Source organism: Balaenoptera physalus (genome assembly GCF_965194825.1).
Source record: "Balaenoptera physalus genome assembly, chromosome: 11".
NCBI lineage: Eukaryota > Metazoa > Chordata > Mammalia > Artiodactyla > Balaenopteridae > Balaenoptera > Balaenoptera physalus.
The window spans coordinates 76,105,589-76,130,422 of NC_138896.1; the positions used below are offsets into that span (position 1 = coordinate 76,105,589).

The following is a 24,834-nucleotide window of genomic DNA, read 5'->3' on the forward strand; positions in this document are numbered from 1 at the left end:
TTCCCTGGTCGGCGCTGCGGCCGGAGGAGCAGCCGCGGGCGGCCACGCAGAGCGCCCGCGCCAGACAGCCGAGCCCCGCTCTCATCCCCACCGCACTCCGCCCCACCCGACCCAGTCCGCCGCCGCGAGCCCCGGCCCCTTCCTCAGACTTTGGCCTCTTCCCTGCACCCCTTGCCCTCCGGGAAACTGCGCGGCGGGGCCGGGGGTCGCGCCACCTCTGTCTCCGCAGGACCCGAACCGCCGCCGCCTGTTACCCGGCCGGGCCCTAGCCTCCCGCCTGCGCCCCGCCCCCCAACCAGCTCGGGGCGGGGGGTTGCGGGGTCCAGCCCGGGGTCAGCACGAGAGTGGCGCCCGCGGCGGCGGACTGCGGAGTTGTAAAGAACTCGGCGGCCGCAGTGGGCCGGGTGGGCCAGGGCGCGCTCAGCCGCGGCCAAGGACACTGGAGTTTGCAAGTCTCCGCCCGCGCGGCGCCTCCCGCCCTCCCGCCGCGGCCGGCCGGACTCCTTGAGCAGCCGAGGCGGGGCCGGGCGGCCGCCGCTGCGAAAGGCGCGTCTCCCTGCTTCCTCCCCCGCCTGCCTCCCTCTCCACCTCTCTCCCCTCCCTCCTCCTCTCCGCCCTCCCCGCCCCGCTCCTTTTTCTGCTCCCCAAGTGCGCCCGGCGCGCGAGAGGCAGGCGGGGCGGCGTGGAGCAGGCAACCCAGCGCGCTCGCCCACCGCCCGCTCGGCGCAGCTCCCAGCGGCCGCTCTCGTCGCCGCCGCCGGCGCGTCGGAGGGAGCCCAGCATGGCCGGGCCGGGCTCGCAGCGGCGCGCGTCCCGGGGGGCCTCGGCGCTCCTGACCGCCGCGCTTCTCTATGCCGCGCTGGGGGACGTGGTGCGCTCGGAGCAGCAGATCCCGCTCTCCGTGTAAGTGCCAGGTCCTGCGCCGCCCGGGGAGGGTACCCTGCCGCCCGCGACTCTCTGTGCCCAAGTTTGGGCTCCTGCAGGTGCGGCCGGCAGGACCTGCCGCGGGCGTCGGCCTCGCCTTTAGCACCTGCCGGCGGGGACCCGCGTGGGGCGGCGAGACTGGGGTGGGATCCCCTCGCCCCCTCCCCGGGCTGCGAGTGAGACCTGGAGAGGCTCACCGCCGGCGACAGCACCAACTTTGAAGCCTGTTTACCGCATGCAACTTCCATGGGCCGTTTATTTACCCCTTCTTTGCTATCTTGCCATCTCACTTCTTTTTGGGGAGGGGGGGATGGGTGGATTTCTTTCGACTAATCTTTGCCAGGTGATGCTCAGTTTGGGTGGTCAAGTTCTCAGGCAATTATTCAAATAAAATTCAGTGATCTTTCCGGAGAGCCTGGGACACTTTGCGCGTTTTGAACTATGTGACCCCCCTCAGGCCCCCTCCCGCGCTGCGCTCTGCAGTTTGGTGCTGGCACTTTCTACCAAGGCGCTTTTTCTGTCTTTTTTTTTTTCTCCAATGTTATACCGCCTGGCTCCTTCAGCCACAGCCCCGTGTGTGCGTATGCGTGCGTGTTGACTGTGACACGGTGTTACATTTGTTCCTGTGCCCTTTCTCCCTGTAGGGTGAAGCTCTGGGCCTCTGCTTTTGGGGGAGAGATAAAATCTATTGCCGCTAAGTACTCCGGCTCCCAGCTTCTGCAGAAGGTAAGGTTTCTGTGGTGGCAGGAAGCGATGATTTTTCCAGCACAGAAAATGGAGGCAGATTTAGTTTTCCAAACAAACGTGAACCCCGAGCAGCATCAGTTATCAGAGGTGTCTCTGATCCTCCGTTTCTTGGCAATGTACTGTGCAGTGACTTCTCCCTACCAACCGGTTATTTTTAGATGACACTTGATTCTAAACACAAAGAAAAGCAGGATACTCACTGGCACTGTCCTGGCTGGGGCTCGGAAACTGAGTGTTTTTGCATGGCTCTCCTCTCAGTGTCGGTATTGCTGTTTCAGTGTGAGAGCAGATGCTCCTCTGGCCAAAAAACGCTAACTTCATCCAAGGGGCAGAATCAGTGCCTGTTATGATGTCTTTCACCTTGCCTGCATTGGAGGCTGGGGTTCAGTATATCAGAGAAAGATGCTGCACTATTGTTTGTCATCCCCGCAGTTGTACAATCCCATTATTCCCCAATCATCTAGACTCAGGGCTGGGATGCATTACATCATTACAGATAAGGAGAATGAATGTGGTTATCTTTCCACTCAGCTGCACTGCTGGGTAATAACCTATGGGAGTAGTCCACAAACTTAAGAAATTGGTCTGCATCCATATATTCTGGAGAGTAATGAGAATGCAGAATTGATTATTAGGCTTTTATCAGAAGCTGCATCAATTTTAATTCAAACAGGCAGCATTATGCTTAAAATTACATTGTGAGATATATGGTCTTTCGCCCTCCCCTCCAAGAAAAAAAAGGGAAAAAATGGGCTGGGGAGGAGAGATTAGAGGCGTTAAAAGAATTTCAAGTTAACAAATCAACAGGATTAATCCAAGAATTCTCTCAAAGATAGAAAATAAAATTGGCCTTTAGGGGATAATTCTCTGAAAATGGGTACAAAAAGCTTAAATTGTTAAGTTAACTTTTAAGTATTTTAAAATGTGCTTTTTGGGCCAATGTAACATATGTGTCATGCATGCTGCCTGGTAACCAAGTACGTATTTTATTTATGGCATTCTGCTTTAGAGAGTAGCGTTTTTGGGGACATCATATGAAACAGTTTGTCACATGAAATCCAAATATCGTAATGAAGCATCAGCCCACAATGGAATGACAGAGGTTAGCCTGGCTTAAAAATTGCCAATAGCCATATTCTCTGAAACCGTGGAAAGATTGTTATCACAACTCTGTTATTTGGGGACGGAGTTCATTGAATTGTAGGCAGTTGATAAAAACTTGAGGTTATGATGTGCCTTTATGGTCAGTGATAATTTACATACCTGTGACCTGCCTCTCAGTTTTTAGGAGTTGCCTTTTTTGCTAGTGTTCTTTTAATCTGGACCAGTCTGTACTCAGCTTTGGCATTTTGCCTGCATGTCAGATGTTTTATGTGAAGAGTTCTGGCCTATTGCATTGCCTGTGTATTTTGCTTATGCTTTTAAAGAAGAGAACATTTTGTATAACTTTAAAGAAATATTTTTCATCTGCACGTTGTAGTTTAGTTGTAACAACTCTGAAAGTAACCCTTGAGAGCCTGTGAACGTTTTTTTTGCGGGGGGGCTGTGCTTACATATCTCGTATCTCGCATTTTGTAGGAGCACGTGAAATATATTTCATCCTTCTCTCCGAAGTTAACACACAACACACACACACACACACACACACACACACACACTGCACAAAATCCCATCAACCATATTATTGGCTACTCTATAATAGCAAATTGGAAAAAGCTAAAATGCTTCTCTTACCTTATCAGCATCCTTTCTGATACTGTATTCACAAGCCTCGCTTTGCTTTTGTCATGTTTGCAGCTTGACAATTGGGTAATTATTTCCAGCTGTTTGTGGCTTTGTTGCCATTTCTTGCTGTTGCCTGGCGTTTTGTAATCTGATGCATGGGGAAGGTGAGGTGTTGGTGGGCGTTAGGTTCTGGGGTGGGCATTTGCTCTTGCATTTGGATTGCAGTCACCTGGCCATGGAGTCCTGCGATACCCATGGCTTTGGCTTGCTAGGCAAGGACTTCCATGAATGATGCGGCAGGGCATGTTAGACAACTTGGGGAGGTACCTTTTGGCTGTCTTGGTCCATTGCCCCCAAATATGATTGTATTTTTATAATCAGCAAAGAAAATTGATTTCGAGAGCTCAGAGTATGAATGAGAAAGGATGTGAGGTGCTCAGAGTTGGGGGAGGCATAACATGATTTGGAAAAGCAAGGAGACAGTTGCCTTTCTCTTGCTTATTTTCAAGTTTCTGGCCATTTGCATGAGGAATTACTCCTCTGAGTCAAAACTCTATGCACCCTTCCATCACATCACTGCATCCTTGACAATTAAGATACTCTCGAAATGAGTTAGAAAACTTGGTTGATAAATGCATTAACACTGTAGTAAGGGGACTCAAAGGTGTTGCGTAAGAGTCTGTAATCATACTTTTAAGGCATGGACATTTAAACTTGATTTTCAGTTAAGTAAGGTATATTGTATACCACTGTACAAGTTTATGTACTCTATGTAGTTTTTCTAATTGACACTTTATTTTGTGAATTGATGCGGGATGTTCATTTTTAGAATGGGAGTTTAGTAATTTTTGCACTAAGGCAAACACTTTACAAAATAGTAATTGTTAATATAAGTTAAATAGTAATTGGCCACCAATTTTAAAGTGTTTGGAGACTGGGAAAACTGCCATTTTGGTAACAGGTTTTTATTAGGTAATATAATTCGAGGTAGCAGTATTATCACTGATTTCCTCAATGTAAATATAGCTATTTAACAATGTACCTCACTGCCATGGCTTTAGAAAGGAGAAGATTTCATCAGTTGTTTCTTTGTTTAATACCATGGCTTTCATTACTTTAGCTTATGATAATATATTTGGTATCCAGTGCCAGACTTTTCCTATTTTTTCTATTTTTTTTCTTTGCTGAGCACAGGAATAGCAATCTGTTTGTTCCTTATAAAGAGGATATTTTTGATTGTATAAAATGCTGTAGTCCACATTTTGGCAAAGTTTTGTGTTTCCAGTACAGAATGGAAGAACGTAGGACTTGTATATTGGAGTTGGAGTCGATCTTGAGAGGCTTTAGTTGTTATAGGACAGCGGGCCCCTGAAAGCGAAGCACTGGAGTGTGGCTTTGTGCCTGTGTCCTGCCTTCTTAGCTGGCAGATACTGCAGGGGTTTCCATTCACTTCAACTTTTAATTAACTTTCCTATTTGACATATTCATGCCAGTATTCAGCTGCCTCTATCTTGCTTCATTTTCCCCAAAGAATGCGCTTTGTGTGGCTTCTTTTGGGGAGGCATAGTTTCATTACCTCTCTATTTTGGGATTCAGTGAGAAGCATTCTAGTAGGTCCAGTAATCTAGGCTGTTAAACTCATGGGCTCCACACCCCTAACATTCACAATAAAAGGTATTAAACTGGCATGATTCTCATTTCATCCTTCTTAGGGAGAATTTGGTAGGAGCTGGGTTTGTCATTCTGTTTAGTTCTGCATTCAGGGAATGCATGTTCATGGGAATGAAGGGTTCCAATTATATTTTCCAGAATCGTGATGATAAATACACAGCGGAAATACAGGTACTGTGTGTCTCTGCCATTAATGCTAGAAAAGAATTGACATTTACTTTGGATGCCTCATGCAGCACTTATCAAACGTGCTCTCCTTGGAATGCATAACCAGGTTTTTGCGTTATCAACTATTTATTGAGAGAGCGGCTTTAATACATGAATGTGATGTCTCTTTCCACAGGACAGAGTCAGCAAAGTAAAAGGTTGGTTCTTTTAAGCCATTTTGATAATTATGACTTTTTATCAATGTGGAAATTGATGGTCTTTTAAATAATTAAATAGGAGTATTCATTTATCAGGAATTGGGTAGCAGTGCTGTGCTGCCTGTAGGAAGTCTCACACTCTATGGATTGCTTTTACTGTGGAGGCGCTACTAGGCTGAACATTTTTGTTGAATAAACACGGTTATTTGTCGTCCCACGAGATTAGTGCATTCAACCTGTGCTGCCAGTGTTTTAATTCACGGCACCACTTCAATTACTGTACTTTTCCCTGGCAGATTATTTTTCAAAGTCTTGGAATCTCGGAAATGACTGTTTTCAATCTTTCTGGGCAGTTTATTGGTCTCATTAGCCCAGTCACCAGGACATCAGCAGAGCAGGATAAACTAGTTAGAATTCATTTCGCGCATCTTACCCACACATATATATCTTATTGCATTTGTACACTCATGCTTGGTCACTTGAGGACCAGATAAAGTTCTTTTTGTATGGCTTTACTAAGTTTTTGTCTGAGCCTCTTTTGTTTATTTTTTTCTTTCCTTCTTTTTCTCAAAGTTTCTTTTCTGACAGAAATGTTTCTGCTTTGCTTTTTCTCTCATTAGGAACTGCTGCAGCCTGAGTTGCTCCGATTTACGAATGCTAGTCAAAATTAAGGGAGATGAATACATAGGCATGGTTTTCTTGTTGGAGGCAAATTTCAGACTTTTAATTCCAATGTGGTTATTAATTTTGATCAATTACTCAAGTGATCTCAGGCGGGTTTTATTTTACTTTATCTTATATATTCTAATACCAGTGTGCATTTAGGCAAACACATGAGTACCAAACCACCTAATAATTATAAAGTCTGTCAGGCAAGGGCAAGCACAAATAACGTTTCTAGTTGTGATGAAGACATAGCCGTGTATCATGATGAACAAAAGTGAAAGAAATGTGAAACCATTACCCCAAGTACCTGTGGCCCTGCAAGATGTCCCATTGTCCTGCAGTTTGGATCACATATTTGTGGAAGTCAGGTTTGGGGTTTTAGGCTTTTCAGTCTTTGATCGATCCTCACCTAGGTGTTTAGTGCTCCCACATACGTGGAGCAATAAATGACTTGGTACATTGGGCTTATTGAAAGAGGCGTACATTCTCACAAGGATCCTTTGTTTCCGGTCTGTCATTAATCCAGATCTGTCATTACAGATACCAACAACTAGGCTTTTTCTTTATCCAAATACACATCCTCTGTCGGAATTGAGTGGCATTTATATTGGGGGTCCCCCTGTCTTTTGCAGTCACAGTGCGTGTTGAGACCCACAGCGTCTTCTAGACAGAGACTTTTCGCAGATTGCGTGTTCCCTGGGACACTCAGATTGGACTTGGGGTTTGCTGTGGCTGAGACTGAGAAAAAAGGAAATAGATGTTATAAACGCCAGCCTATGAATTAGTATATGAGATTCTCCCTCCCCCGACCCTGACTCCTCTTTTAATGTAATTTTTATACAAGAGACATAATGGCCTATGCTTCATCTTCAGTGGCTGCAGTGATGCTTTTGTGTAGCATGGAACAAGAGGAGAAGTTCCTCATGTCAGGCTCCTGGCAACATCGATAGAATCTTCATCAGCCCTCTTTGGTCCATTAAACAAAAGTGAGCTTCTCCTTCATGAGAAGAAAATGATGCAGAGGAAGAGGAAGATGCTTGATTTCCCTGAGTATTTACTGATCAGCAAACTGAGGTGATCGTTTCTGAAGTGCAAAGTCAGCCTCAGAGACCCCTCTCTGACACAGTCCAGGCTGGACCACAGCTCACCCTCAGCAGATGAGGCAGATCTGTACAGCTGATGTGCTTTAGGGGATTTCTCTTTGCATAGCCAGCATGTCTGCTTTTCAGAAGAAAGTTATTTTACAGGCACAACTTTGAAAAGGGTCCAGGATGTCTTCAATAAATGGTAAACATTTAAATTTCCACTTGCTTTGAACAACACTCATTGTGTGCTCATTCCAAGGCTGTTTAAATAAGGCATTACATTTATAAGGTGTATTACGGTTATATGTTGCAGAGCTTCTCGGTTACCCCAGATCAAGATTATGGAAATAAACAACTCAAGAGTCAAACTATTAATGGGCATTTCAAGGCCATATTGGGAAGGAGAGCATTATCTCTTGACAAGAAATAGATGGCTCTTTTGTCACTTTGTGCACTGCCAAGTATTTATCTTGGCACCCGATATTGGAAAACAATACTCTCCCAAGGTTAAAAGAGCTGTTATCCATGTAAACGATCTGGACAGACAAGTTGGGCAGAGCTGCAAATGGCTGTGGGTTCACAAACCAGACCTCTGGTTATCCATTTTAGGTGAAGCAACTGCCAGTCGGTATTTTGGGCTTGCACATGTCATTACCGTTATACTTATTAAGTTTGTGCGTGCGTGTGTATGCCAGTAGAAATGAATGCTGCTCATCACAGAATGCACCAGGTGCTGCCTGCTAACAGGGAAGGTTGTTCTTGTCCTCTTGTGCTGCTAGCGAGAGTGGCTTAAGGGAGTGAACCAGGGTGCTAGGACAGAGCCGAATGACCCAGTCCACCAAGCTCGGCTTGTCCAGCTTCTGAGATTTTATAGGCAGCTGCAGCGGAGGGTCTGCTGAGACCAGGAGCAGCTACATAATTTGTGGGGCCCAGTGCGAAAGCAAAACGGGGACCCTTTGTTAAAAAATTCTGAAGAATTTCAAGATGATGATAGCAGAGCATCACAGGGAGCACGGGGCCCGTTGGGCCTGGGTGGAGTCCTCTGAAGGATGGGCCGTGCTCATTTCGGCTTTCTCTTTTCCCTGCTGGGTAGCTCATCCTCTCATTTTATTTTTTATTTAATTTTTATTTTTTTTAACATCTTTATTGGAATATAATTGCTTTCTCTCATTTTATTTCAATGTTCTGGCCACAGTCAGTTGGGGAGGCATCCTTTGCCCATCTTTCTTCATCATCATAATAACTGCAGAGCTTGGAACATTTTCAGAGACACATGTTGGGAGATGCAGTGTTGTTAAAGCAAAGAAAAAGGTCACTGGCCTAGGAGCCTAGGAGCCCTGGTGTTTGTCTTCTTATCTTTTCTGTAGGCATTTCCCGAATGGCCTTGGGCAAATGGTCTAATCTAATAGTAAAAACATGTAGCATTCACTCTGGAGTACCCGAGTTCCAGGTACCATGATAAGTACTTTACATATGTCATCCCACTGAATTCTCTGTACTACCTGATGAGTCAGGAACTACCATTCACCCCATTTTTCAGATTTAGAAGTTGAGGATTACAGAAGTTAAGCAGCCTCCCCCAGGTGACCGACCTGGGCTTCTGGAGTCCGCTTGCCTGGTCCCTCATCTTTGTGTGACCTTTTTCCATCTCAGTTCTAGTTTGAAAACAATGTGAATAATACCTGTGTTTCCCTACCTCTCGGGTGTTTGGGAGGATTAAATGAGATAACATCTGGGGAATTACTTCAGAAACAATCAAAGCCTGGGAAAACAGCTGAGAGGACAGGGTTTGGAGTCCGATGGACTTGGCATTGAGTCCCAGATCTGCGGTGTGACACTTCTGAACCTGCACCCTCCAGTGTGAGAGGAGACCAGTGCCTTCTACCTTACAGGCTGTGGTGAAGGTGAAATGAAATAAAATACGCAAAGCACTTAGCATAGTACCTGGCATGTAGAAGCTTCCTGCCATCAAGCTGTGGAGGTCATTATTGGTGGTGTGAGACAAAGACAAGCTCTTAAGATAACCTTCATTGAGCATCTGTGGGGCTGGCTCCATAGACATGAATGAGCGAGTGCTTGAACAGGGGAGTGGGCCCGAGTGCTGGCAGGTAGGAAGGTGGTCCCACCTGGCACCTGACAGGGAGGAGCCTGGGGAATCAGGTACTTCGGAGCAGGAGGAGGCTGCAGTGGACCCAGCCTCTGCCTAGACCTTCACTCTTCTCCTAGAGGTCAGCTCCCTTCCCCCAAGAGTCAGGGCGATGCCCACATGAGGAATCGGGGTTGAAGAACCTCCTCAGGGTCTTCCTGTTACCCCCTCCTTGGCTCACCCTGCTGTGCAGGTGGTGGGTCAGCTGAGGAAGGGCCGAGGGTCCCCAGTGCTCGGAGTGAGGCCTGAAGCCGCAGGAGAGACGGCGGACCCAGCGATTCCCCCACTGTGGGAGTGTGTCCAGAAGCCAGCCGCAGACACCTGGTGCTCTCCAGGCATTTCCTCCATGAGAATTCTTCCCGCTAGGTTTCGAGGACTCTAGACTTCTCCTAACAGCTTCCTGGGGGAGTGGTGCTGGAGACCAGACAGGGGATGAGGCACCTCACTGGCAGGGTGTCCTTTCCCCCAGTCAGGTGGCAGGGAGGTGCAGCAGCGCATGGGGACTGCCATCAGCCACCAAGTCATGGGAGGCACTGAAGGGCATCCTGGGTTCCGTGGCCCTTCCTGCTGGCCCCGCGCACCTCCTCTTCAGAGCTTCCTTGGCACAGCCTGTTGTTGTGTTTTGGCCTTTGAGCATCTGCAGTCCTCTGTGATCTCCTTAAAGATGTTGAATGAGTGACACGTGCTGCCCCTCTTTGTGTAAACATTGGTACTGACTCTGGGGGAGATGATGCTATTGTAGTTGCATAACTTTTAACCATTGTTTATGCATAAACCATATAGTCAGCAGTGAAAGTCACTGAGACATCAGTTATGAAAGACAATGTGCAAAAGCTTTGGTTGCTCCACTTGGGCCAAATAGTTAAGAAAAGCACGGAAGAACCACTTGTACCTGGGACTATTATGAAACTACAGGGTCTGCACTGGTGGCTTCTCAACATCCACCAAGATCATAACCAGCTCAGGTGAACAGACTGTTCACTGGGACTGGACAGGGAGGCAGTGGACTTGTGGGGGGAGTGATTAATGAGCCAAGCATTCTTCATATTAAAGTAGATAACGCAAGGCATCTGCTGTGGTCCTTAGTTGCACTGGGAGATGGCCCAGGTTATCTACCTCCTACAGGTGGGGCTTGCAGCTCAGGGAGGTGGTGCGCTTGCCACCTGGTAGGGCTGGACTCAGACTGGAGCATTTTGACCCCCAAGCCTTTGACTTTTCTCTGCAGCGTGAGTCACCCGTGTGAGCTGCTCCCACCTGAGCACCAGCTTCAGTCAGGACCTCAGCAGGATGAGAAGGGCCAGGTGGGTGGGGTGCTAGCACCGTCTCTGGTTTCTTTCCCCCAGGTGTGCTGTCCCCAGGTGGGGTTTCAAGAGGTGTTCTCTTGGCAGCGAAGGCTTTGTGGGTGTTCGGCCCCTATGAGGCGGGGAAGGACTTCCCTCCCGCTCCGAGGGGGCTTGGAGCCATGATGGGACAGGAATGGTTCCTAAGGGAGAGTGGGCAGGTTGACTGGAGGAGCCCTGGCTGGCAGTGGAGAGGTGTGGGTGTCAGGTACCTTATACCTCTGCTCAGCCTGGAAGGCAGGGCTGCCAAGGAAGAGAACAACCTTGAGAAACTCCTGAGCAGGATTCAGTCTCGGCTTAGACAAGAGGACTCGGCTGATCTGCAAAAAGCAGGGAGCATTTCCCCTCACATTTACCTCCGAAAGTCAAACCTGCTCTTCATCTGTTTGCTCAGGTCCCTAAGTTTGGCTCGTGAGGGTGTGCCTTTTACACTTGATGGTTTGATGCATTTTCTTGAGACTTTAGTGTTTTGCATTAAAATGGAATCAAAGGTATAATTGGCCCTTGGAATACCCCCAAGTCTAGAACCTCCCATGCTGTAAACTTGACCCTGCATTTCCTGCTCCATAACTCTTGGCTCCCAGGAAAGAGCCTGTCTGTTTTAGAAGGATCTAGATTTCTATTACAGTGAGCCATGCACAGCTGAAAAGAGATTTTTAAAAAGAGCATGGGCTTTGGAGTTGAATTCCACTCTGCAAGTCACTAATTTTACCTACCTGGGCCGTGGTTTACTCATTCTATTAGTACAGAATGGAACTAATAATAAAAGCTCCTGTGTCATAGGGCTTTGGAGAGGGCTAAATGAGAGAACACAGATGAAGTAGTTCAGAACAATACGTGGCACACGGGAAGCCTTAGTTCTCTGGCTACTCTCTTGTTTATAGTGTCTGCTTCATTATTAATGAAGAGCAAGAGAAACTCCTGGAATTTTAGTCACTTTGATCCCACAATGAGTTCATAAGATTAAGGCAGTATATGTCACACACATTTAATGTGACAAGGGCACAATGGCAAACAGAAGCATTTATTATGTCCCCATGAAGGTATTTTTTTTTTTTTTTTGCTTTCTTTCCCTAATTCTTCCCATCTTGTCCCTCGTACAGTACAGGTGGGGCAGTTGTGGGATTCACTTTTGTTCTTGCTATCATGCTGTACTGTAATTTGCAAAGCAAGGTGAGAGAAATACCAGGCAGGCGTTTGGCTCTTTGTACCTGCACCATCCGAAATGCCTTTTCCATTGTGCCTTGTTGATACAGAGGGGGAAAAATAGTATAAAAAGAACAATAGGTGGGGGAAGCAGTAAATCCACTGGAGGTAGGTAGTCTTTGGCCACGAGTTATAACATATGGCTTTCTTCGTAGCCTCCTACCAGTTTCCATTATCAGTGAAATTTCTATTAGCACAATATGCTGCATCATGTACAAACAGCTCAACGAGCATAGCTTTTTGCCCCACTGACATAAATGGTGATCGTTTGGCTTCTGGGATGGTAAAGCTCAAGTTTGAATGTTCTTTCTTCTCGGTTTTGGCCTGGGCCCCTGTCAGAAAGCTATGCTTTTGAGGGCACACCTTGAGGGAATCACTGTCAGGCAACCAGTAAAAGGTGTGTGTGTGTGTGTGTGTGTGTGTGTGTGTGTGTGTGTGTGTGTGTTTTGATATACATGGGCTGTTTCCCTTTGTTAAAAACTAGTAACTACTTTAAAATCCCAGGGTCTGTAGCCAAGTTCCAGTATTTCAGAACATCAGGAGTCATCTGGTCACCCTGAAGTAAGATGTAATCCTCCCAGGAAAGGGCTCACAGCTCACTAATCTTATTATTATTTTTTTAAAATTTATTTTTGGCTGCAATGGGTCTTCGTTGCTGTGCGTGGGCTTTCTCTAGTTGTGGTGAGCGGGGGCTACTCTTCATTGTGGTGCGCAGGCTTCTCATTGCGGTGGCTTCTCTTGTTGCAGAGCGCGGGCTCTAGGCGCGTGGGCTTCAGTAGTTGCAGCACGTGGGTTCAGTAGTTGTGGCTCGTGGGCTCTAGAGCGCAGGCTCAGTAGTTGTGGTGCACGGGCTTAGTTGCTCTGCAGCATGTGGGATCTTCCCAGACCAGGGCTCGAACCTGTGTCCCCTGCATTGGCAGGTGGATTCTTAACCACTGCGCCACCAGGGAAGTCTGACAGCTCACTAATATTTTGAAAAAAGCCAACAATACACATTTTCCAGAACAGGAGTTTCAGAATTATGGAACTATAGCTAGACTTCCTACTTAAACAGCAAGATTTTCAGTTTTTTGTCATGAAACAAATGCACAAATGCCCTATGAGTGATATGAAAAATATATAAACTGAGAAAGAAATTAGAGGATTATTGGTTTTTAAAATTTTACTTTAAAAGGAGGCAGTTGGTCTTGGGAAGGTAGGACTGTGTAGAGGTAAGAGTCTGGATCTGAGACAGGCCTCTCCAGGGTAGAATCCAGTGCTACTGCTGACTAGTTTCATGACCCTGACAAGTCAGTTGCTGAACCTCAGTGTTCTTATCTGTCAAATGGGCACAATGGTACTAACTTCTAGAGTGGAGTTGAGGGATGCAAATGAGAAGATACACACAGAATGCTTGGTAATAAGTGGCTCAGAGGAAGTGTTTAGAAAAGGTGGGCTGCTGCTGCTGTTGTGGTTGTTATTATTATTATTATTCCCCAGGAGCTCTCCCACATATCAGGGCAGGTTGGCTGCTGAAGACAGTAGTTTGTGCATGGGGGGAGAGAATATCAGGCCACCCGGAGGTCTTATTTACAGCCCTCCACTAGAGCCGCCCACCACTGAGCCCCAAAAGGTCTTCTTAGGAAGTAATCATAATAATGATGCAGGTACTTTGTTTGCATGTTGTGCCATGTGCTTTATTTGCATTGTTTCATTTAATTTCTCACAAACAATCCTGAGTTTGGTTCTGTCATCATCTCTATTTTAGAGATGCAGAAACAAAGACAGAGAATATATCTTGGCCCAAGGCTACTCAGCTCCAAGTGACAAAGGCAGGCTTGGAACCTGGGTCTTGTGAATCCTGTTCAGCTGCCTGGGCTGGGGTGGGGTCTGAGGAGGGACATTTGGTTATTCCCAGGACCAGCATGTTCCCCATGCTTTGATCTTAGCCTGCTGTTGGCTTATCAGGTTGGTTGGTGGAAACTTCTCTGCCCTTAATCCTTTCCCCAGTGGAATTCTTAGCTTTTGGTGCATTGTCATTTGCTTTCCTAATACAGAATTAAAAAGGAGCAAGAGCTGGAATGAGGGGGGGCGGGCCCTGTATGCCCTCTAGGTTTCTATAGTTTTCCCTTTTATTATAATAAAACGATGCTGCTTGTTTTTTGATTTCCTTTGAGGGTCAGCCAGGCCTCCCCTCATTAGGTCTGACTTTTAAGAAACCTTTCTGAGAATCTCATTGAATTTGGCTAAATTTCCCTTTGTGTATTTCCCATCATGGTAATGGATGATTGTGTGAAAGAGCCAGCTTGGGCTCTGGGACCCTGGTACAAGACAGATCTGACTTTGAGATCCAGCTTGGCTCTAGTTAGTTTCACTTCCGGGCCTCAGGTTCCTTATCTGTGAAATGGGGTCATGGTGAGGATTAGCTTTGTCAACATGTGGTAACAGTCTTAGCACAGAACTGGATGTCCCCACTCTTTGTCTGTCTTTCCTGGATATTTGTTGGTGCTTCCTTTTCTTTTTTTTCCCTCAGGGCAGCCACAGTTTGTTTTTCTGCATGATTGACAGCTAGCTTGAAGGCTATAGCCCTTGGACCCACAGGGTCAGTTTTATTTTGCATGGTATGAGTCTGGCAGATCTGTCCGTGCCCAGGCCATTCTGGGGAAGTGTGATATCCTGAGGACGCTTATCTCTTTCAGTGGGGGTGGTGGGTGTGGAGAAGGAGGCAGGTGAGCCAGAGCTGAAATTCCCCTAGGGCAGGCTTGTTCTTTCTGATGGGAGACGGTCCTCCTTTGGCACTTAGCACAGAGCTACCTTTGGGGTGGGCTTCAAGGGCTGTTTGTGGAATGCATGAATGTACGGATAAACAAAGGAACCTTTTCCTGGTGTTCACACACTGGTGGGAATAACACTCTTGTGCACAGGCCACAAAACTAGGTCCTTCACATTCCTTTCCCCCTCTACCCTCCAGTGCTGGGTTTTATGAGCCCCTATTATCAGGTATAGATGCTGCAAAAAGTCAGGGCCGCCTCCCAGCTTCAGCAATCCAGCTCTGAAGCCCTGCGGGTGGGTCCTTTGCCCATAGCCTGCTTGGTGCCAGCAGGGACTGCCAGACATCCGAGCCAGCTGGTCCTCGTTTCTCCCAGCCCACGACCCCTCTCCTCGCCCTTGGGGAGCATCCCAGCCCATCTCATCAACACCCTGAAAACACGGCCGAGTCTCCCCACTCCGAAGCCTCCGAGCCTGGCAGAGGGGTCCCAGCGCCTCCGCAGCGCCAAGCTGAGCAGCTGTGGCAGGAGCACCGCAGTGCCGGGCGGGCGTGCGAGGAGCACCAAGCGAGACTGATGGGGCCGCTGCAGCCGCCACCATCAACCTGGGGGCGGCAACTCGGCAAAGGCAATTACGAAGCTGCTGCAGCTAATTCCATGAAGCGCTCGAACACCACATTCCCAGTGACATTAGGGAGAAACGTGAATTTTAATTTCTATCCCTTTCATCTTCACATGGGGTCATTACCTGGCCTTCTCGGAAGCCCTGCTGGCATCAAGATGCTGCACGGTGTTTGCTGGGCATGATGTCACCTTCTCTGTGCAGCTTCCTTTGATTTTACACTTGTTTGTTTATTTATTTTGTACATCCCTGGGACTGGGTTTCTGAGTCTGTGCATTGCAGGGGTTTGGGGGCTGCGTCTTCGTCTGCTGCAGCGTCCACGGAGCAGCGATACCCATTCCTGGGCAGCATTCCAGCTGCACCCTGCACCAGCTGCTTCCAGCACCTCCACACAGGAGGAAAACTTGTGAGAGGGCTTAAAGCAAGTTTGGGTGATTTGCATTTGTATCCTGCAAGTGCAATTGTCCTTTCTCTTCCCCCTGCCTGGCCCACGGATATGCTGAAAGCCTGCACCAAGCACAGCCCCTCTGAGATAAGGGGGAGCAGCTGGCTGGGAAGCGGGAACTAAATTATATGGACTTAATGGGGGGCAGTTGTGCCAAAAGATGTTTAGCTCCAGCCCCTCCCCTCCTCCCAGCATCAGACCCGACAGGGTATGGCATTTTGAGGTTTTTGGAGAGTCTCGAGTCTGGCTCCTCCCTGGCACGTTATTCTATGGAGGCCGTGAAGCTTCCTGCGTGATTTTTGCTCTGTGGAGCACTCCGTGTCTTATCATATCCGGAATTTGCTGTGTGGTCCTACAGTCACCGGCATCTGGTGCCCACCTTCTACCTTCCTGCTGAGCCTGATGACTCACCTAGAAGGAAATGAGAAAATCTCTTATTTGGGGCAGATTTTGGGAACCAGCCCTTCCAGCTTGGGGGTGGGTGCTCGGGGTCTGATGGCACGCCCCAGGGGTCACAGGAATGGGCCATGCATGGAACACTGGCGTTTCCCCTCCCAGCCCCTGGCTTGTGCGTTGATCAGGGCACTGAGGCCACAGAGGGGAGGAAGGCTCCACGTCCCTGAGCAGGCTTCTCCCAGGACAGAGGGAGGCAGCCTCTAGCCCCATGTCCCCCTCCTCCCTGCCCCATGCCTTTAAAATCTCCCCTGCTGCACTCCACAGGAAACCTTCTCTACTCTCCAGGCAAAAAGGCCTTTGCAACATTTCCTCCTATTAAATCGCATTTAAGCCTGAATTTCACCTAGAGAAAATGTTCCCCCAATGCCTCTCTTTTTTAACAGCCAAAATATTTTGTCCCAGTGCATTGTTGGGGAACATCCCCCTCGTAACATGATCTACATTAGTGAAGTGAGTAGGAGACAGAACAATTAGTCAAGTGTTTATTCATTACTAATAAACCCATCTGAAAACAGGAGGCCTCAACTTTCTCCTTTTCCACAATAGAGTTTCCAAGGACCAAAAGCTTCTTTTTGGGGGAGGATATCATGGTTTAGGAAAATCTTTAGCTGTCCTAACAGACTTACAAGAACACGTTGGCTTTTGACTAAATCTTGGAAATGTTTTCTTCCTTCCTTCCTTCCCTCACTTCCTTCCTTCCTGCTTCAGCAAACACTCGTTGAATACTCAATGAGGCGTGCAGAGCTGTGTTGGGTGCGAAAATCCCTTTGCTGCTGTGGCCACCTTTCGCATCCTTGCCCTGAATGCTTCAGTGATAGCACACTGCTCAGTCCCAAACACATCAGGCTGTGTCACGCCTCTGTGCCTCGGCCGAGGCCATTCTGGCTGTCTACACTGCTGACCCTGTTGCCCTTGTCTGGCTGCTGAGCCCTGACTCTAGAGGATGTCAGACTTCAGCATGCAGAAATATCACCTGGGGAACTGGCTAAGATGCGTGATTCCAGGGACCCAGCCCAAGAGATTTGGACTCAGTAAGCTTGACCCAGGGCCCAGAAATCTGCATTCTAACAAATGTCTTAGGTAATTCTGATGTGCTCCAGGGACCATGCTTTGAGAAATGCTATTATATGCCACCTCTGGGAAGGCTGCTGGCTTCCCCTAAAGAGACCCAGTCATTCCCTCTCTTTCCTCCTGGGAAGAAATGTGCACATCTTCCCACCGTGGTTTGCTTCCATAACTGTGTGCGTGAAGTCTGTTCCATCATGGGCCAAGAGCGGTGGCTACTCAGCCTCTGAACCCAGCCTAAAGCTGGCACCGGTGCAGCCTTCCTCAGCGTGCGTGGCGTGACTGGAGATTTTCTCTGCAATAGAAATGGGGGCTTTGGAGCAAGTCAGGCATTTTATCTTTTAAGTCAGAAGGTACCCAGGAGCCTGTCTGACTGTTGAAGCAGTTTATTTATAAATCACTGAGCAGAGTTGAAATGGCCATTCTCCAATTTGTAAGATGGAGAGAAATTTGTTGACCTGTCGCCAGTGGTTTTTCTTATTACCAAATAGGTTACGGAGACCTGTGGTTACCAGCCCTTTAACAGAAAATTGGTGAACATCAATGTGAAGGACGCCATCTGCTTCCCATAAAGGCTGCTCCTAATCTCCTGGTACAAGAATTGCTCCCCCAGGGGCCTGTTGGGCATAAAACTGAATTTTTTTAAGTCAGTGGCTTTCAAACTTTTTCGACCATGGTCCACAGTGAGGAATACATGGTTCCTGAATGCACCCATTCCACACAACTTCTCGTGGGAAACACAAGTTTTATGAAACCACTTAGCTTTATTCCCTCCAATGCAATCTGGTCTATTTGATTCGACAGGACTCTGTCCTACTGTGTTCTGTTCTATTCTATTCTATTCTATTCTATTCTATTCTATTCTATTCTATTCTATTCTATTCTATTCTATTCTATTCTATTCTATTCTACCCTAACCTAGTCTACCCTAACCTAACCTAACCTATTCTACTCTATTCATTTTAGAAAGCTGGCTGTGAACAATAAATTGATTTCACAACCTAATAAATGTGTTAAGAAAAAGAAAAACAGTGCTCTAAATGTTACCAGGGTAAATTATTGGCTAGATTAATTTTATTCTGGAAGGTGTAGTGTTGATCTTTGAGATTAAAGTTGTGTTTTCTCCAATAAAAATGATAGATGGTGATAGTTAATGTCTTTCAGCCAGTTGCAATGCTAAGCTCTCTGTATAAATTTCATTTCACCTTCTCAATAACCCCATGTGTTAGATGCTCTGATAGCCCCATTTTCTCCATGGGGACACTTAGGTTCAGGGAGGGGAAGTGACTTGCCCAAGGTCACAAAGCTAATACAAGTGGTGGCATTGGTTCTTGAACTCAGGGCTGTCTGACCGTGACACCTGTATTCCTACCTGTGTTTGCATTTGCCTCTTCCTATTGCCAGCAGCCACCTTAATTGGTCCCAAGTGTTACCAATGGGCTGCTGTGTGGGAAACCCAGTTAGAGTCAATATGGGGGTGGCATGATGGGGGGCAACAGGGAGGAAATGTGAGGGAAAGGGAGGAGAGTGGGAGAGGGAAGTTTGGGAAGCACAGGTGAACAATGGTCTTCAAAACACCTGATATCTTGCTTAGCACTTAGAGAATTTATAAGAGTTTTTGCATCTGTGTTATATTGGCCTCCTCCTCTTAGAGCATCCATTGCACTGGTATTTGTCATTGTACCCGATGGTCAGTTATTTGTTTCCTCATCTCCTCTCTGACCAGGGGTCATTGTTCAGAGGCCAGGAATGATGCCTTGTCCTTCTTGGCATGCCTAGCACCTGGCCCAAGGAGATGCTGCTTGAGTGTTTGGTGAATGAGCAAGTGCATGAAGAGATCCTTTAACTTAATCCTCACAACTATCCCTGAGTAATTTTCCATCCTTGTATTGCATTTGAGGAGACTGGGCCCAAGATCACAAAGCTAGTGCTGGAAGAGCCAGGTGGAAGACCCCCCCCCCCCAACAAATGCAGAAGTGCCTGTTACATTTGTATTTATCTATTTTTTGAAGATTAATTTGGTAATCCTACCTCCTCCCAAGAATTTTTCTTCCTACCGTCTCGATCTGGGTTTGCTGACTTGGTTTCCTATTTTTTCTGGTTGTTTGGGTACGATGTGGCTGGACCAGAGGGTCACAAGGCTAGAGAGGTCAGGGCTCTGGCTGGGAGTCTGAGGTCCAAGTTCTAGCTCTGGCTCTGACACTGCTGAGCTCTCAGACCTGGGTCAGCTCACTGCTTCTCCCTGAGCCTGCACTCCATAGAGCTCCAAGGACCCTCGGTGCTGAGACTCAGCAGAGTTCCAAAGGATGGCAGATCCTACATTTCTTCCCGTCGGCTCCACCATGAGATGGGTGATACTCTTACCATTTTGCCAGTGTCCATCCGTCCTACCGACATCTGTTGCCCTGCCTCTCTCCGAACCAGGCACCTGCTGGAGTAAATGGAGGTAGGGAGATACTGCTGCCCGTACCTCCAGGTGCTTAGATTCTCTTAGGGGCGGTGACTCACACCAGTGCAACTCTTCAGAAGACAAGGCAGACTTGGCCAAATGACCAGGAGAAGACAGAGTCACATCCATGTTGGGGGAGGCAGAAAAGACATCCCATCTTGGTAAATTCTCCTCTACATTTTTGCTAACGTTATTTCCTGGGAGTCTGTGTACCATAGACTTGTTCTTAGACTTGTGTCAGGGAATGGAGTCATCTTTGAATGTAAAAGGCAAAAATAAAAGGGACTAAAATATTTGACATATGATGAAGTTCTGTGATATTTTAGTCAGTGAGTAAATTGATATTTATATAGCCTGGTATATTCATTTCCCCTGATCCACCCTCCCTTGAATGTTGACTTAATAACATGCCTGTCTAAATGACGTTAATTACTTTAAACTGCCAAATTAAAAAAAATAAGCCAGCGTTCATTCAACAAGTGTGCTGTGATCATTTCTGGCTGGAGCCAGGAAAGAAGAGCTGAAGTGTCTTGTGGGAGAGCAGGCTGAGACGTAACCTGACCAGCTCAGGAAAGGGACTTGTACATCCTGGGAACACCAGCTACTTGGGCCAGACATAAGCAGTGGAGCTTAGGGTTAAGTTTATGGCACTGGAAGCTGGCTGTGAGTTCGAATCCTGACTCCACCTATGACTAGTATATGGCCTTGAGAACTGCTTAGCTTCTTTTTTTTTTTTTTTTTTTATTTATTTATTTTTGGCTGCATTGGGTCTTTGTTGCTGCGCGCAGGCTTTCTCTAGTTGTGGCGAGCGGGGCTACTGTTCATTGTGGTGCGTGGGCTTCTCATTGTGGTGGCTTCTCTTGTTGCGGAGCACGGGCTCTAGGCACGCGGGCTTCAGTAGTTGTGGCTCATGGGCTCTAGAGCGCAGGCTCAGTAGTTGTGGCGCACGGGCTTAGTTGCTCCGTGGCATGTGGGATCTTCCCAGACCAGGGCTCGAACCCGTATCCCCTGCATTGGCAGGCGGATTCTTAACCACTGCGCCACCAGGGAAGCCCTGCTTAGCTTCTTATTTTACATTTTCCTCTTCTTTAAGTGATCTCTGTCCCACTGGACTGTTGTGAAGATTACATTAGATCATGAATCTAAAATTTAGCTCAGGGTCTGGCAGTCAAAGGAATCCAATGAATGGCAGCTACCATTATTTTAATTCTTACCATCTTGGAGTCATGCACCCACTCTCTGAGGTCACTGGCATTGCCGGATCCAGAGGCCATCAGCTCCCCAGAGCAAGACCTTTGGCTTGTTCATGTCTCTATTTTTGGTTCCCACAATAGTCTTTATCAGTAAATATTTGTGGAGCAAATGAATGAGTGCGGGGAATGAACTTTACAGGCTGAAAAAACTGAGCCTCAGAGAGGCTGACCAGATCATAAAGGACAGAACAGAGATTCCCACCAGGTCTACTTTGTCCTCAGCCATGACCATCAGCTACTGGGGGCTTGATGGCTCCTCTCTTTAGCGCTAGCTAAATTCCTGGGAGCAATACCATTCATCCCCTGCGATCTGAAGGTGAAGTGTGTGTGTGTGGGTGTGTGTGCGCACACGCACACTTTCCAGGATGGCATCCAAGAAGATAGGTCATATTAGATGTAGCCTCCTGGTTGTTTAGAAACTAATTGGTCAGTTTTCATTCCGGGGCAAAATAGCAGACTGGTAACCCTGCTCTCTTTTGGGAAAAACACCTTAAAAGCTCTTATGTTCTGAAATACTGCAAAGTCCCACTAGGATGTTGAAATAGTTCATATCCATCAAGGCCACATTTGAGGTGCTTTTTCTGGGTCTTGGTAAGGGAAAGCTTTTCCCTTTGAGCTCCATGTGTAGGTGTCATCTTTCTCTTGTATGTTGCAGTGGTGATTTTAAACCTCCCAGCTCACCCCCAAGCCCCTAAGATTCCCATTGCAATGGGCTACGAAGTTTCACTGTTTATCTTCTTTCTCAGATCCGTTTTGTGGGCAAGATTGCTAGGTTAAGAGAAGAAGAGAAGGAGAGACAGAGGGGCTGAAGTGTGAAGAGAAGTACTTGCTGTTCTTTTTAAGAAGTCCTTGAATTCAGCCCTTGAGTAGTGCAGTATAAGTTTGAGAGATGATGGCTGTTAATACTTTGCTTCTTGTGTAGCAGCATGTAGTCCAGGACGTCAAAATACATCAATGACACATTCCTTCTCCATTTCTCCATTTCATGTGTAGGGGGGTGGTACAGAACATCTCCAGAGAGAACATCCCTGCCTTGGACCGTGGCTGGTCCCTAGCAGGAGCAGGAGAAAATCTTAATTTGATGGTTTCTTTTGTTTATTCATTCATTCATCATTCATTCATCCATTCATTTATTCAACAAATGTTTTTACCTCTTGCTACTCTGTCCCAGGTATTGTGTTGGGCTTGGGGTAGAGGACAAGGGAAATAAGACACAGTCTGCCCCCTCGTGGAGATTACCATCTAGTGCAGGAATCAGGCATTACTCAAAGAATTAGTCTAATGTGTGCAAGTGTTCCTGCAGTGCTCTGGAAGCACACTGACAGCATGTGACCAGAGGACTTGCTCTGGTCCGTGCCAGAGGAGGCTTTGCTGAGGGGATGAGCTTCAGCAGAAACCTGAAGGGTGGCAGGAATTAATATGACAGAGAGATAGAAGAAGGGACCCTGGATCCTGGTCCGGCCTCAGCACCTTGCCTGGGCTCATGCTTCAGCGCCTTGCATGGGTTCTTGGTCCCAAAGGTCATTCCCTACTTTCTTCTCAACCTTTGCTTCTTCTTGCTCCCACTGCCCTGAACTCCTGCCCTTGTCCCTAGAGCTTCCTGTTGAGTTTTCAGTCTTCACGGCCTCCTTCTTTAATTTAGCCAACAGCTGTTGAGCTCCTGCTCTGCCAGGGGCTCAGTCCTGGGCCCTCAGTTGCTACTGCCTTTGGGAAACCTTTTCCAATCTCTACCTTTTTTCCCTTTTATACCTCCGTGTGGTCGTCAGAGTTGACCTTGGTTTCTGATTCCCGTCGTACCATCATTAGGATCTTCCCCTCCTCTCCACAAGCTGTTTGAAGCCCTCTGTCTTTATCATCTTTGTTTTCCTTGTGGCTCCCTTGGACGAAGCCTTGTGATGATGATGATGACGACGACATACAGATACGTGCTGAACGTTTACCAAGAGAGGGACAGATTCAAAACACCTAATACACGTTAACTCATTTAATGCTCACAGCAACCCTGAGAGCAAGTTACTCTATTATTATCCATATTTAACGAATGACAAAACCGAGGCACAGAGACTATTAATGACTTTCACAGAGTCACTTGGCTAGGAAGTGATAGAGCAGCTCAGGCATTTTGACTCCCGTGTCTCTGTCTGTAACCATTGCACCACACTTCCTTCCTAGCATGGCCCGCATTAGTCAAGTAATACATGTGAAATGGTGACAGGTACAATACGTCCCTCTCCCAGAGTGTGCACAAGTACAGCAACCCTGAGTGATGAAGGAGTAACTAGCTAACGCTGGTCCTCCAGGTGCCAGGAGAGGCGGGGTCATGACTAGATTTCTGTGCTTTAGAATTTGTTCCCATTACAGGAAGTAGGGAGCAAGGTTTATGTGCACATTGGTCATGCCATTATCCCTACTAGGCTCTGAGCAGATTCTTTTTCCCTAATTGCTTTTCTTCCCAGGATTGAAGCAGTCCCTAGAACAGTCCAAGTTGTTGTGTGAATAACTTCCCCTCAACAGAAATGCCAGTTCATTATTACAGGTACAGGTTTTCTGTGTGAACACATGGGCTTCAAATGGTGCTAGAGACAAGAATGTCCTTGCACTGCAGTACTGAAATGTAGATGTTTGTATGACCACCTGGGAAGAAATAATAGCTGTGAGGAAAGTATAGCTTTTTAAATTACAAAGTGTTGTCTATAACACTTTAGAAAATTTTGGAAATATAGAGAAATAAAAAGCAAATGAAGACAAACTGCTATCCCGTTATCCTGGCCTGATTATTGTTAATATTTTGGTGTATTTCTTCTTTTGAATATGTGTATGTATATATATACATATGTATATTTATCTTACATAAATGGGATCATATTGTACAAACTATTTTATCATGGCAAGACATCTCAGAGTGGATCCTGGCAGGGTAGGGATAATCCTTTTTCCTATGAAAAATACAATTCATCCTCTTCTTTGAAAAACTGGGAAGTGTTGAATGATATGATAAGAAAAAAATTACTCCTAGTCTTATGATGCAGGAATAACCACATCAAAATTTTGTAGCATTTCCTTTGGACTGCTTGAAATTGGAATCAGACAGTCGATATGAAGTTATTTTGTTTTTCCCCCAACTTTATCTCATGAACGTGTCCCCTTTTCATTTAGTATTCTTCAAAATGATTTGTTTTCTGGCTACAAAACATTTCACCACGTGGGTGTGGCGTAACTTCTGTCACCTTTCTCCCACTGTGGGACACGAAGGTTGAAGCCCAGGTTTTCCCCCAGTGTAAACAGTGCTTTGTTGAACATTCCTGTCTGTCTGTTCCATTCCTGATCATGCCCCTCAGGGACAGTCTTACAGGGGGCGTCCCAGTGCCAGAGGATGCGGGGCTTTGTGAGCACTCTTCTTTCTTGCTGCCGTTGCTGCTGCTGTCTTCGTGCGCGAGTGCGTGTGTGCACGTGTGCACATGAGGTGTGCTCATTTGCCCTCCTTGTTTTTCCCATGGCATCCAGCTCTGTTCCATGGCTCAGGCTTACCTGGGAGACCAAACAACATTGGTTGGACTAAACAGCCTTGACTTTTCCTTACATGTGCAAGACAATTGACGTGGAGCTCAAAACAAGATTCTGGGGTTAGGTGTACCTGGGTTCCAATCCAGACTCTGCTGCTTACTGGAGCAAATCATCCAACTTCCCTGAGTTTCAATTGGCCAAGGGAAAAATAATATCCACTTACTGGGGTTGTTAGAAGTATTAAATCACATGGTATATGTCAAGTGCTTAGTACAGAATTGAACACATAGTAAGGGCTCAATAATGGCAAATGTTATTGTTATTATTTTTACTATTAATTCCAGCTTTCATCCCTTAGGGCTATAGGAATTTGATTCATTTTTAAAACTACTACTGTCCATACCAATAGAGCTTTAAA

At 46.8% G+C, this 24,834-nt stretch overlaps 1 protein-coding gene across 2 annotated transcripts in view; it reads left to right on the plus strand.

Moving 5' to 3' along the window:
• The first annotated feature begins 486 nt into the window (after window positions 1-486).
• CACNA2D3 (calcium voltage-gated channel auxiliary subunit alpha2delta 3) overlaps window positions 487-24,834 on the plus strand; it is an 800,023-nt gene continuing 775,675 nt past the window's right edge. For both annotated transcript variants that reach the window (XR_014251113.1, XM_082414438.1), the window contains exons 1-2: window positions 487-903; window positions 1,569-1,650. Coding sequence is in view for 1 of the 2 variants with exons in the window: in XM_082414438.1 (XP_082270564.1) it covers window positions 782-903; window positions 1,569-1,650 (204 nt within the window). In the remaining variant the exon portion in view is untranslated. The remainder of the gene's footprint in view (window positions 904-1,568; window positions 1,651-24,834) is intronic.